Source organism: Artemia franciscana, chromosome 21 (assembly GCF_032884065.1).
Source record: "Artemia franciscana chromosome 21, ASM3288406v1, whole genome shotgun sequence".
NCBI classification, from domain to species: domain Eukaryota; kingdom Metazoa; phylum Arthropoda; class Branchiopoda; order Anostraca; family Artemiidae; genus Artemia; species Artemia franciscana.
The window spans coordinates 3,238,287-3,253,351 of NC_088883.1; the positions used below are offsets into that span (position 1 = coordinate 3,238,287).

At 34.1% G+C, this 15,065-nt stretch overlaps 1 protein-coding gene across 1 annotated transcript in view; it reads right to left on the reverse strand.

Moving 5' to 3' along the window:
• The window catches only part of LOC136040603 (uncharacterized), a 72,484-nt gene extending 57,907 nt beyond the window's left edge, over nucleotides 1-14,577 (reverse strand). The window contains exon 1 of the mRNA XM_065724860.1: nucleotides 11,032-14,577. Coding sequence (XP_065580932.1) covers nucleotides 11,032-14,266 — 3,235 coding nt within the window. The 5' untranslated portion in view covers nucleotides 14,267-14,577. The remainder of the gene's footprint in view (nucleotides 1-11,031) is intronic.
• Nucleotides 14,578-15,065: the final 488 nt, after the last annotated feature.

Here is a 15,065-nt window from a genome sequence, read left to right on the forward strand (position 1 = left end):
ACACGGAGCACTCCTACATACGCACCACGTGGCGAAAAGTGGAAGAGCCCTCGGGAGCTAATTGAGTTAAAGAAATAAAGGATACAATGCGATGTTCTGTTTTGGGGGGATGGGAGGTTCAATGCTTGGTTTATTGACTTGTTAAAACTGGCCTCTGAACAGTTACAATGAAAATTAGAAGGCAGGTACAGGTAACATCATAAACTAGGATGCTATAAACAAAGGAAAGAATGTGTTCATCCAATGAGTTTAACCTGATCTAGTCGAAATCAAAGACAGGCTATGCTAGCCAAACTAACTTGTCTGACTACTAATTTGAGAAAAATATTTTCTTTCTAAAATTTTAGCAAGTAGCCGTAAGTAGCACGCTAGATTTCATAAATCGGTACATCTTTGCATCCCCGATTCTCCAGGTCTCCATAGAACCCCAAAACTGTCCACTTGATACTACTACTACTACTAGCAACTCACCGTAGCACCAGACCGCCTGAGGCCAACACAGCTACCCACGCTCCTCCTCCATTCCAGTCTATTCAAAGCCTCCCTCTTAACACCCTCCCAGGAAGTTTCCACTTCCTTTAAATCGTTTTTTATGACATCCTCCACCCAGAAAAGGACGACCTGCTTTGTGTTTAACCCTAGACGGTTGGCCGAAAAGGACAATCTTGGGCAATCTGTCATCGTTCATCTGCATAACGTGCCCTAGCCATCTCAACCTTTCTTTGGTTATAGCCCTAGAAAGTTGGATTGAACCACATTTTTCGTACAGCCTACTGTTTGAAATGCGGCCAGTCAGCGGGGTACCCACAAAACAACCCGTAAGCACTTTATCAAACATTTAGTAAATCTTCATACGCTTTTCGGGGCATCCATGCTTCGGAGCCATATTTGACCACTGTCATCACTGCACCTTCCAATATTCTAATCTTGGTTTGCAGACTTATCTTCCTATTCTTCCAAACTTTTTGTAACTATGAAAAAACACCCTGAGCCTTGGCTATTCTATTTTCAACATCTAACTGCTCCCAACTTCTTCACTAATAATACTATCAAGGTAATAATACACCAGTATTATTCTCATACATAGCAAAAATCACTTTAATGTATTTGTCTGGTATACCATATACGGATAAGACCTTTCCTAAAGCTCTTCTATCAACAGAATCAAGCGCTTGCTCATAATCAATAAAACTGAAAACCAAAGGTGTTTGACAACTAAGTCAATTGTGTCGAAACATCCTCTACCTTTTCTAAAATCGCCCTGTTCTACTCTTAAAACTTTGCTACAGCATTTCTCAGTCTACAAAGTATCATATTATCAAGTAATTTGCAACCTACAGAGGTCAGACTAATGCCTCGATAATTACGACACTCACTCTTATCACCTTTCTTATACAGTGGTTTAATTAAAGTTTTCCTAAAAACCTTAGGTACTTCTCCTTTTTCAAAAATCACATTCACAACCTTCAGTAACTTATTTCTAACCTAAAAGCCAACATATTTAAGAAAACTCATTTACCACACTATATGCACCTGGAGCCTTGTCATTTTTTAATCCTTTTAGTGCTGTCACTAATTCTTCCTCACAAAACAAATCTTCCTTCATATCCGCTTGATGCCTTGGTAAATTCGTTCAGATATTAATATCTTTAACTCTTCAGCTAACTTCCAGTCCTCTTATACACAAGAACATGACTGGTTTTTTCGAACTTGTCAAATACAGCTTGAAATGAAATAAGAGTGAAACAAAGCCTCTTCATATTTATTCTATTGTAGATAGCATTGCAGCTAACCGTTTTCCTCCAAAGTTTTTATTAGCCGGTGAAGCGTCACAAGTTACAGGTCACAAGCATGCTAGAATATTTCTAGGCACTGCAATTTCCTAAACTTTAAAATGAAAATCCTGCTCTGTTCAATAAAAAAAAAAGTTAACTTTGTTTAGAGAGCGTTAAGTTAATTAGAAAGTCAACGTTTTGTAAGAGTTAATTAAAAAGGTTTAAATCCTCCTAATAAATGTAAGTTTGATTAAAATCTGAATATGTTTATCTTCGGCACATAAATAGGAGAAGTTAAATAGTTTCTAAGGTTCCAGGGAAAGTAAGTCTGCTTTTAGTATTCTGTCGTTAATTCAAAACTCTTATCCAAGCAATAAAAGTTATGGAAAGACCGCCCAATCAATTTTAAAAAATATGGCCACAAAAACATAAACAAGTTTATAATTGACAAGATAGGGTGATCCGTGTCATGACTGGTCAATTAGGTTAATATTTTTAATTCCTATTCAGTTGCTAAAATATTGGAGGCGGGTGAAAAACGAAGTTAATTTTCATATGGAGGGGGAGTCTTACTTTATACCATAAAAATATTCCTATTTCGGCCGTTTGTGTCTGAGCAATCATAAATTCCAGAAATAAAATATAAGAATATAAAATAAAAAAATATATAAAAAAAATATATAAAAAAAAAATATAAAAAAGAATATAAAATAGAAATAAAATAAAATAAAATATAAGAAATAAGATATAAAATATAACAGTCACATAGGTGCCAAAATATAATCATAGCGTTTTTTCGCCTAATCCGATCGATCAATTTAAATACAGGCGTATAAAGATAATAATTTTGGCAGATCATTCATTCTGAAAATCTGTAATTGTAGTTTGGGTTTTACTAAATTATAAACTAATTTTCTTTCCCTGCAACTGAATAACAGGTTTTTTCGGTTTGGCACACAATTGCAAGATATGATTTTCCGGGTATAACAAACTTCCAAATCATGTTAATTTAGTATTTTAAGGCGTAGTAGGTTGTAGGCCAAATATGGTGTGATGAAACAGCTTTATGCACGGTGAGAGCATGTTGAAAAAAGATGATACATCACGAATTTCTTTTATTGGAATTTATGCTAACGATTCTATTTTTGCCTTTTTTTCAGCACAGCTTAGATATACAATACAGTTATGAAAACTCCTATCTTGCCCATGAGAAGCTTTTGGTACAGAGCTCTGAACTTGGAGCCACCTAGATCGTACTACAACACCATAAGAGAGAACGCAATTTTGTTTTGTTTGTCCAATTGCTCCGATCTTTTAGATTCAGACTGCTAGTTTCCTGTCTCCAGCCGCTAGCATCGCTACCGCGCACTGTGTCCCAAAAATAAATCGAGTTTTCATAACGGTATTTCATAACTTTACCCCCCCCCCCCTAAGGTACACATATATAGCCCAAATTATATTATTGTATAAACTTAAAGGTTATATTTCCTGAGGATTACCCTGACTTCACTTCTTCAGTCTTAAATCACGTCAGTCCATTTTTTATTAAGAAAAAACCTCTGCGTCCCTAGGCACGGGCCTAGTACGCCTATTGGTAAATCCTGGCTTGTTTTGACCTTCTATGTAAAGAACGAAAAAAAGGTCAAAATGGCTAGGCTACGTTTTGCAAACAACGGCTGACAGATTGCCTAGATACGATAAGACTTATTCGTCATGGAATACACACACAATATTACATTTTACTTTTCCCCCAAAAGCTCTTTGGCCTGTAAAGAAGGGGGAAGATAAACGAGTCACTTACTCAGAGAAAAATAAAACAAATAAAACAATCACTTAGTCACAGAGAGAAGTGCGAAAAGGAGAAGGAAAGAAAATATAGTAGAAAATAAGTAGATCAGTAGATTAAATAGACTCCAGTGAAATAATATATATATATATATATATATATATATATATATATATATATATATATATATATATATATATATATATATATATATATATATATATATATATATATATATATAACCGAATGAGTGGCACCTTTGAGCTGATTCAGGCAACTTATTCGACACAATATGACTTGCAATTAAAGGATTAAAATCCGGCCTTAAATCCATCTTGGGCAAACCAAAAACAGGCCATCCTTAAATAAGGTTGGAAGGGGTCAAAGGAAGGATTTAAGGGAGATAGACACTTCATAGGAGAGGTCAAAGAGTGAAGGTTCGAATAAATTGAGGTGAAAGAGGAGCGTGCAAAGCAGATATCAAGGTTTCACAGCCCAAATGTTCGATGCTTGCTTGGGTTTATTGTATCAGTGCTTTATTGGTTGTTTTGTTATTCTATTTGCTAAGGTTAATTTTATGCTAATTTATTTGGTCAATGTTAAATCATCTTCTTGGTTACTGAATGTTACTTGAATGTACTTTTTATACGGACATAGTACAGTAAAAAAATTAAATAAACAAAATCTGATAGATATACTTCATCATTAATTGGGTATCCCGAACTCCCTTCTTTAACCAATGATCTTTGGAGAAATTCTGAGTCAGCTTATAGAGCTATTTGACAAATTTGCTGGGTGTGTGCATGGTAGAATATATACTAATGAGCCCTGATTTTGCTGATGACTTTGAAACATATCATATTAAATGACAATTATAAATATTCAGATATCTATTTCAAAATGAGAAAATATTTAGTTTGGTGAGTTTGCATCATTTTAAGAAGCCAACAACAGTCTATTGTTTGTCAATTAATGCCCTGCCCTTTGGTTGTGCTCTTCTTTGTCTAAATAATTGTTTAATGGTTTTAATAACTCATCTTTAGGTATTAATGTACAACTAGGACTATTGAGAATGAAACGAGTCAAGAACAATCCTTGCTTTATGATATGCAGAGAAACAGTAGTTAAACGTGTATTTTATCCCCCCCCCCCCCTAATATGCAAATATACAGCCTAAATTCGTATTTCCCATGTGTTTTTTCATTGCTTAATTTTGTCAGTTTTGATTCAACTTACAGGCATTACGATGAAGCAAGAGTGACAGGTTAAAAATTCTTTGGTTTCTTAGAAGTTTTGTATTTTTTTCATATATATATATATATATATATATATATATATATATATATATATATATATATATATATATATATATATATATATTATTATTATTATTATTTTATTGGAGTCTATCTAATTAAGATCCACCTAATTAATTTAGTCTATTCAATCTATTAGTCTATTTAGTCTTGTTTCCTATAGTTTTTATTTATATTTTCTTTTCTTCTCCTTTTTGCTCTCCTCTCTGTGAGTAAGTGATTATTATTTTTTTTTTCTTTTTGACTGAATAAATACATATATATATATATATATATATATATATATATATATATATATATATATATATATATATATATATATATATATATATATGTATATATATATATATATATATATATATATATATATATATATATATATATATATATGTATATATATATATATATATATATATATATATATATATATATATATATATATATATATATATATATATATATATATATATATATTCATATTTATATAATAATTATTATTATTATTATTATTATTATTTTATTTGAGTCTATCTAATTAAGATCCACCAAATTTATTTAGTGTATTCAATCTATTAGTCTATTTAGTTTTGTTTCCTATAGTTTTTATTTATATTTTCTTTTCTTCTCCTTTTTGCTCTCCTCTCTGTGAGTAAGTAATTTTTTTTTTTGACTGAGTAAATGACTCGTTTATCTTCCCCCTTCTTTACAGGCCAAAGAGCCTTTTGGGGGAATAGTATAATGCAATATTGTATGTGTATTTTATGATGAATAAATCTTATCGTATCTTGGCAATCTGTCAGCCGTCGTTTGAAAAAAGTAGTCTAACCATCTTGACCTTTATTTCGTTCTTTATATAGAAGGCCGAAACAAGCCAGGATTTACCAATAGACGTACTAGGCCCGTGCCTAAGGACGCACAATGACAGGGGGCCTCAATAAAAATGGACTGTTGTGATTTATCGTCAAAGTGCTAGGTGCATACCACCGTCACGCTGCCTATTCATAGAAAAGTGATTTAAAACAACACAGGAATTATGTGGCCACTTATAAACTGTCAAATGTCTCCCATGAATGGCAGCTGAGAGTTAGGTATCACCTCACTCATTACTTTTGGCTCATGAGTTGTGTTCTGTACGGTGCTTCCACTTCCCCCAAGTTTTCGGGGATTTCTCCGAAAACTCGCAAAAACGGAGCGGCACGATGCTTGGGCCTAGAAGCGTCAAAGCCTTAAATTCGGCCCTGTTTGGAAATGAACCCAATTTTCCCAACAGTTTATTGTTTGATATGCGATCATTCAAGCGAGTACTTATGATTATCCTCAGACAATCCCCTGAAACACTGCGTTTTTCTCAGCCTTCAGCGCCATACTTGGCGCAGTGAACCAAACTTGCCATGTTTCAGAACCACATTTGGCCATTGTCATTACCGTTGATCCTAATATTCCAATCTTAGCACACAGACATTTCTATTTTTCTTAGCCTTTTTTCAACTGTGTTAAAATCCACGCGCCTCGGCATTCATACATCTTCACTGTACCGCCAACTTTAATAATAACACATGTATTTCCAAAATCATGTTCAAATCAAAATAAGACAGGTTTTGTCCCTTCTGATTTAGCTACATCACCATCTGCCATAAATTAAACAATAACTTGCTGAAAAGATCTTATCTGATACAAGTTCAGCTGAAACGGATGTAACCATGAATTCCACCTGGCACTCACGACTCACGACATCCGATTCCCCTTTTACGCAAGGATTTTACGGATTCTTGTGGTTTCAACAACAGCGAATAAAAGTTGAATTTTCTGTATAGTTAATCTTAATCAATTATTAATTCAATAAAAAATGCCTATTTTAACTAATCAAAGTAACTTGTTATAATATATTAAATGATAATTAAAACAGTAATATATTATATATAAATGTCAAAATTGTATTGCATGTAATTGTACTAAATACTAAAATTATATAATAATAAAATTATACATTATGTAATTACAATGTAACAGTAGTAAAAATTAATAGCAAATATCAAATTATGTAGTTACTAAAATAGTCGTAGTAAAGTTCAGTTTTTTTGTGCATATAAATCTATTGAAATGGAAGAGTGGTTACTAAATGCAGAGTTTTCACTAATTGTCATTATGATTTGAGCAGTAATCCTCTCCCTTCGAAGACAGGTATGTCAAGAGAGCGCCCTTCATCTTAAATCACGAGATGTTTGTGTGTGTGTGTATGGGATTACTGACGCTTCTCACTACTAAAGTCCTTGCGTTGGCCCTGCAGTTTGCTGCTACAGCTCAGTTAAAACTCTGGGTTCCGTATTACCAAGCTGAAGTCGAACCCACTACAACACCACAGGAATTCACACGATTTTTAGAGTATGTGCTATATTTTTCAAATAGATCACTTGTGATCCCCCCCAAACAATGCTCTTGTATCCCCATATCCCTTTAGGATTCAAATTCTCATAGCAACCGGGATAAAAGATTATTTTTCCATAGCCTTAGGCCCAACTTGTACAATTCCTGACGCATACCCAGGGCTGTCAAGAACCAAAACAGGGCTCTGGGGAAAGATTTCGTATTGGAAATTTCTCACTGGAAAATTCTAGAAATTAATATGTACAATAGAATAGATAAGCAGGATTTTTGAAAAAGGTTATATATTCTTTGTTAGTTATTTGACATTTCTAAGACGGAAACTCAAAGAAGAAAATTTGCACGGTCAAACTACCAAGTACCATGTTAAACTTATAGCCTACAATGACCGTATCCAGGATTGTTTTTCAAGGGAATTTATCAAAAAAAGGAAGATAGTGAGGGGTTTCACAAAAGAAAACGGTGATCATCATGGGTAGTGCGAAATTTTTTTTCATATGTATTTTGTTACTTTTGTACGAGTCAGACAAAATTCTGGAGAAGGATGGGTTCAAACCTGGTAACCCTTTTCTGGATACACCCTTGGCCAGTAAATAACTGTATATCTTACACTGAAAACATTCCAACATACTGAGAAAATCTCTCAAACTCAAAAGTTCACCTAAATAACGTTTAAAATGCGAGTTAAAATAGAAATAAATTTTAGTTTACATAAAAAGTGTTTATAACGTTTAAAGTTCATCTAAAAATGTTTAAAACATGCGTAAGCTATAAAAAATTTTAGTTCACTTAAGAACGTTTGAAACGTTTAAATTTCACCTAAAAAACGTTTAAAATGTGCGTTAAAATAGAAAGTAACCCTCGTTGACTTCAAAACGCTTAAAGTTCACCTAAAACGTTAGAATTTCCGTTAAAATAGAAATACATCCTAGTTCACCCAAAAAATGTTTATAACGTTGAAAGTTCAACTAAAAAACGTTTAAAATGTGCGTTAAAATAGAAAGTAACCCTCGTTGACTTCAAAACGCTTAGAGTTCACCTAAAACGTTGGAATTTCCGTTAAAATAGAAATACATCCTAGTTCACCCAAAAAACGTTTATAACGTTGAAAGTTCAACTAGAAAACGTTTAAAATGTGCGTTAAATTAAAAAGAACTGCTATTTCAAAAGCAAACGTGAAATCCGACAATGTTGAATAAATACGAACATTCATTAAATGCTGATAGGAAAAAGCATTCAAAATTATGGTTACACGACATTTTGAATTTAATTACAAAAAAGCTTTGTTACACCTTAAAAACAGAACAACAAAACCCTAAAAAATTTAAATTCCGTAGCAGGGCGATTTCTGACTGATTTTTACAAAATCAAAGGGGGCGGCAACCCTCCATTTGACCATGATTACGAAATTGGTATTAAATTATACATTATGGGCATGTAGTCATAAAACGGTAATAATCAAATTGTCGGGTAACAGAAATCAATCAAGGATTGTACCTACACATTCAACAATCACCAGAAATCAGGACTTTGAAATTAAAAGTCAGGAGTCGGTGTATTTGGGTCTAACTCCACCACAAGTTGATAGCTGTAAAATTTCTCAGTAAAAAAAAAGGTGCAAGGGCGTATCCAGAACTTTTGTTTCGGGGGAGGGGGCATAAAAAAAGGTTCCAAAGCATATCAAAATTTAAAATACTAGTTTTTGCTGTTTTTACGAGTCAAGTATACATTTTGAGGGTCGGGGCTCAAACCCCGTACCCCCCCATCTCCTAGATGCGGACTTGGGAAGGTGTCTGGGCTCCACCTCCAAAACCCTATGATTCTTACAACATGCTATTTTTCCAATAGTTTGGGGAACTACTAACACAAATGGTATTTGTCGCTTTTTAAGAAAATAATTGCTGAGGCTAGCGGCATATTGGTTTTTGCTAGTGCTGAAAATCTTGTTATAAAAAAATCGAACTACAAAAAAAAATAAACTAAAAAAATAATATTATAAAAAATAAGCATCATATAATCTTATAAAGTATAGGCTACACATCCAAACACGCCAAAAATAAGCTAAAAACCCGTGGCATCGAACAGGTTAAAACGTTAAAACTTTCCCTTGAATGTAATTGTCTTTAAAATCAACATATTGTTAATGTTGAATTTTTAAGGACGAATATGTGGCAGTGCCATAAAAACTTCAGAAGAAAACAGACAATCTACCAAAATCTCTGTAAAGAGTATGTATCATTTTCATTACTTTGTGTTTTCGACAAATTTAATAAGGCAATGACATTAGCCCTTAAGGAAAAGGAATTTTCAGATAACTAGCCCCGTCCTTTCGAAGCTAGTTTTTTTCTTATTTTAAGCCAGTAGATTTTAACTTTGTCTGTTTTACTATATGTTATTACGCTAAAATTATGCAATTGATATTAAATTATATACTATTAGCATCTTTTATTATTCACCAAGAAATAATTGTATATATACTTATCAGTAATATTCTTCTCATAAACAGCAGTTTAATTTTTTCTGAGGATTATCTGGCGATCAAGATACGTCACGATTATGGGAAATTCGTTCCCCCCTCCCAGTACTCTTGTTAGTTTCCTCAAATCGTCTTCTAACTGAAATCAGAGACCCCAGAGGGTTGAATGAATTGAACATGAGTAGGAGGGGTCTCACAATACACTTGATTTGTTGACAAATCAGTTGCTTCCGACATTTTTGAGAAAGGCATTCCCGTCTGATAACTGTGAAGTAACTCTGATAAAGAAGATTTTATTTATTTGTATCAGTCCCTTTGCTAAGTTTAATTGAAGGCTATCATTAATTATTTCGCAGCCTTACTTAAATCGTCTAAATAGGTCAAGACTGCGTAAAAATTTATTTAGAACCTTCGTTTGAAAACTTATTGGTTATATAATAAACGCTCGGGAAGTAAAGTTCGATTAATGCTAATGAAATGAAACAAAATACGATGCAAATTTGGGCTATATATTTGCACATTGGGGGGGGGGGGTAAATCATAGCATATATTAAATACGTAAATTAACTATTGCTGTATTTAATATATGCTATGCTTTACCCCCCCCCCCCCCCCTAATCTGCAAATATATAGCCCAAATTTGTTTGCATAAACCAAACCAAAATACAAACTAAATATTTCAATCAAATATAGCCACAATTTATTGTGCAACCAAACCAAAGCTAATTCTGTGGTATAAAGAAAATGCTTGACCAATTTCTTGTGTCATGCTCCCATCGCGACCGAAGTTGTACATTGTCTATTATATAGCCGATAAGTACCGACACCGATTTCCCATCCTGGATCAGTTATGATTTGCTTCTTTTTAGTGAGAAAACTTATGCATATTTTTTTAATATATATAGAGGTGGTTAGGGGTTAGGTTCGAGTATTTTAGATATTTGGTATAATACCTTCTGTGCGGCCTGCTTCCCACAATTCTTTGTCGTAGTGTCTATAATTTTGTTTCTAAAGTAATACATTTTCATCATGTTTGGTATATTTAATTGGGATTAACGTAACTTCACTTCTTGAGTGAGTTCCGTTTAACAGACAAATACCAAAATAACATACAGAGGACGCCACGAACACCCAGGCGTCCAATACCTTGATAGTTTTACCTTGTACAGCGAACAAAATACAATTAAATTAAAGTTATTTTTAGATTAAAAAAAACAGTTTTTCTTTTCACCAAACTAAGCTTGGTCCCCTGGGTACTACAGTTTTAGACGAGTAATAATCAAATTGCCTACTTACAGAAATCAATCAAAGATGGCACCAGGAGACTAAGACTATCAACAATTTCCATATCATTACATATTAATTCATTCTCAGCTCGTACTTTGAAATTCCTATTCAATTTTGTAGGAAGATTCTTTGTACTTGACACCTTCCGGTTTCCAAAAATTTGCCTACCCATAAATATCGCTTCATTATGATCCAACAATGAGTTTATTTTAATGCTGAGCAGCTCATCACGAGGTATCAGGGTCAGCATATTTAATTTGTCACAATCAAAAATAAATTCCGGCGAATGATTATTCCTTTTGATATCACCATCAGCGCATTCGATAAAAATGTTCCCTGTGTCTGTTTTACCACCGAAATTTTTAGTAACAATAACCGGCTGATCACAAGGCATTAGTGTAGGCACCTTCAGTTTATCACCATCAGGAAAAAATTCAGAAGAATGATTATGCTCATCTGTATCAAAATTCGGCGATTCGACAAAGATGTTCGTTGATTCTGTTATGTGATCACCATTTTTAGCTATACTGAGCGTCTCATCACGAGGTATCAGTGTCGTCGCATTCAATTTGTCATCAATGGTAAAAAATTCTGATGATCGATTTGTCATATCGGTATCATCATCTGTTGGTTCGATAAATAGGCTCGTTGATTTTGATATATCACAGTAATTTTTAGCTACATTGAGCGGCTCATCTCGAGGTAACAATGTCAGCACATTTAATCTTTCATCACCGGTAAAAAATTCAGAAGATCGATTTTTATTATCAATATCTGCATTAGCAAAATTGGTAAACGCATTTGACAAGTCTCTTTCAAAACCAAACATTTTATCCGTATAGATGAGCTCATCACGAGATAGCAATGTCAGCATATCTGATTTATTACTGCTGAAATTTTTTTCAGGGAACTGATCATCAGCAGAAGCAATGAATAAGTTTGTAACGTCACTATTCTTAGCACTATTAGTTTGCGTTTGCGTTCCAGTAGTAAAATTTCTTTCAAAAAATTTAGTTCGTTCTTTTGTAATTATGCCAGAGAGACTTTCATCGCTATAAACACTATATATAGGTGTAGTATCAATTATAAGGTAATCGTTCGTCGTTTCCGGATTAGTATCCAAAAGGGATAAATTGTCTGCATCGTCGCCAAGATTTCGTTGTAAGTTCGTTCGTTGAGTTTCAACATCAGTATTACTAGATTGGTTTTTCATGGCACTTTCAATCATCACATTTTCGGAACCGTCAATGTCGTTAATCTTCGAGCCAACACCAAAACCTCTTTGTAAATCACCCTTAAAAAGTGAATCAATAACGTTATTACAAATATTGGAATTACGAGAATTATGCTTCATTCCTTTATCATTCCTACTACTTAAATCGTCTTCCATATATCGATCAAGACTTTCGACCGAACTTTCAAATTGACCATGCTGTTCAGAGTGATCAAGAAGTTTTGTAACGTGATCGACACCGCTTTTGTTCTTAGCATTACCGAATGTCACATCAATCACATGATCAGTAGTATCATTATACATTTCAATATCTTCACCAATAGATTCATCATTTACTATATTTGCTCTTTTGTCACACAATTCTCTGCTTAATTTTAGCTTTAAAATATGTTCTGCAAACCCAAAATTATCCATTCCGTAATTAAGCTTTGAATTATCCATATTCACGTTTGAAAATTTAATATTTTCAAACGTAATCTCATTTTTGTCATCCAAAGTTAATAGACAATCCTCAAAATTTTCTTCATTTTTATCATTAACAATTGCACAAGTATGATGGCTCGACGGGTCGTTAGTTGTCAATATCGGGTTTTTCAGTTTTTCGACAAGTATATAATTTGATTCACAATCTCCCATGCAATCGTTCAAGTCGTTATAGTCACACTTAGATAAGTCATCATTGTTTTCAACGGATCCTCTGAACTGCTTTATGATACTGGTTTGTTTTTCTGTAATGTTTGCAACGAAATGCGTTTCGTTTTCTGAATGTACTTTTTCCAAAACTGGCTCAAGGTAATTATTCATCTTAATTACTTCCACTGCATGCGGGCAGGCCAAAGAAGGAAGTATGCTAATTCCCTCGCTAATTTTAATTACCGATTGATTTTCTATTATGTCGCATGCTGGGTCGGATAGCGAATTGTTTCCGATATTTTGCAAAAATCGATTGCTTCCTAATGCTGGAGAAATGCCACTGAAATCATTCACCGCATCTGACAGTTTATCATCAATAGCACTCCGCTCAGATTCCGTTTGACATTCGGCGTCAGTTGAAAGAGTTCGATCATCAGCTTTGTAAAAAACTTCAGCCCCGTCAATCAAATTCAGACTTAAGTGGCTTATGCTAGCTAAGGATTTTTTATGAAATTTGTTACACTCCATCTCTTTTTCGACGTTATAAATCATTTTTTCTAAAGATGAAATCAGACATGGCGTGAACAAGGCTTCGGGGTTACTATTTTCGGGTGAAGCAATATGACTAGAATAATTTAATTCACCTTCTCTTTCGACACATTCATCTTTGTGTTGCACTGAATTTTTCAAACTCGAAGGGCCATTTAAAACAGAAAGTGGTGACTCACCTTCAGTATACGTGTTATCAGTTTGACTTGTGTGGTTGGATACAACCGATTCAGAGATAACATGGTCTATTAAACTTATGGAGTTAAAACTTTTTTCATCCTGAATTAGTTCATTTTTTGGTAGAGGTGAGTCAGTCTCAAAATTCACAACACTTACCGAATCCGACTTATTTCCGAATCCGATGTCCGAACCCTCTAGGACTTCCGCCCTACAAGTTTTCACCAGAAATTGTGGGCTTTCATAATCATTTGAAACGATAGTCCTGTCCTCAGCTATATTGTGGTCAGATGATTTATCATTTTCATCAACAAAAGAGGGCAAGCTCGCTTTATTCCAAGACATAATTCCTTTTTTTGAACCTTTTCGTTCCAAAGTTTTCTGGTATTTCTCTATACCCACTCGGGTATCAGGAATTATACCCATCTTCTCTGTATATGGCTTCTTTTTTCGTCGAAATGACCACGAAAACCACGGAACTTTTTCATTCGAACGACTTCGAGGTTTTTCTAGGGATATATTACTCGAATCGTGGTCATGTTTCACCAATCGACATGCAACTGAATCGGGTTCGAGAGGTCGTTTTTTTGATAAAGGGGGGTGGCTTCGATCACCCTTGAAAGCATTATTTTTTCCAATACAACTAAACATGATGTTTGGTGGTGCCAATCAGACCCTTGTTCAAAAAGAAATAAATTTTCATTTTGGTTGATTGTTTTCTTGATATATTAAAAACTGCCACTATTGTCCACAATAAACTCCAAACATGGCACTAATTACTTATCCAAAACTAAAAACATGAAGAAAATGTCAAACATGATTTAGCAAAAGTCACCAACACAAATAATTAGAACTCCATAAACTTGCTTCATGTCACAAGGCTGGTAATGAACTGAAGCGAGACAATGGTAGAAGAACCCGAAGAATACAAAAACGCACCGTACCAACCAATCCAGCGAACTAAACACGAAATCGGGCTTCTCTCCAGAGATAATGTTCCCCAGGCAAAGTCAAAGACTTTGTGACAGGCGTATACAACGTAATCTAACCAGGCTTACGGAGTTAAAGTATCAATGAAAATAAATACTGACATACGCGGGGGCGCATACCCCCTAAGGCTGATATTAGCAAACAACTGTAAAATTTATTATAATATTGTAAATTCAAGAAAATGTAAAGGTAAAATGTCAAATCACCCATTAGCTTCCCCCAAAGGTAACTTAGTCCCATACTAACGTAAATGCTTAGAGAGCGTAAAGCGGGGTATACAAAGGCTAGCCCAGGGATGGGAGATCTAACACTTTCAAAAATATTTTCTATAAATTGCGTGGAATGTCTTCCAAAAGTGTGGAATGAAACTGTTGGATCCTTGAGAGGATGCAAGAATATGTCCATACTTTCGGGCATCAGTGAGGACGAAAACAGTTTTTACATCTACTTAATCAATTTT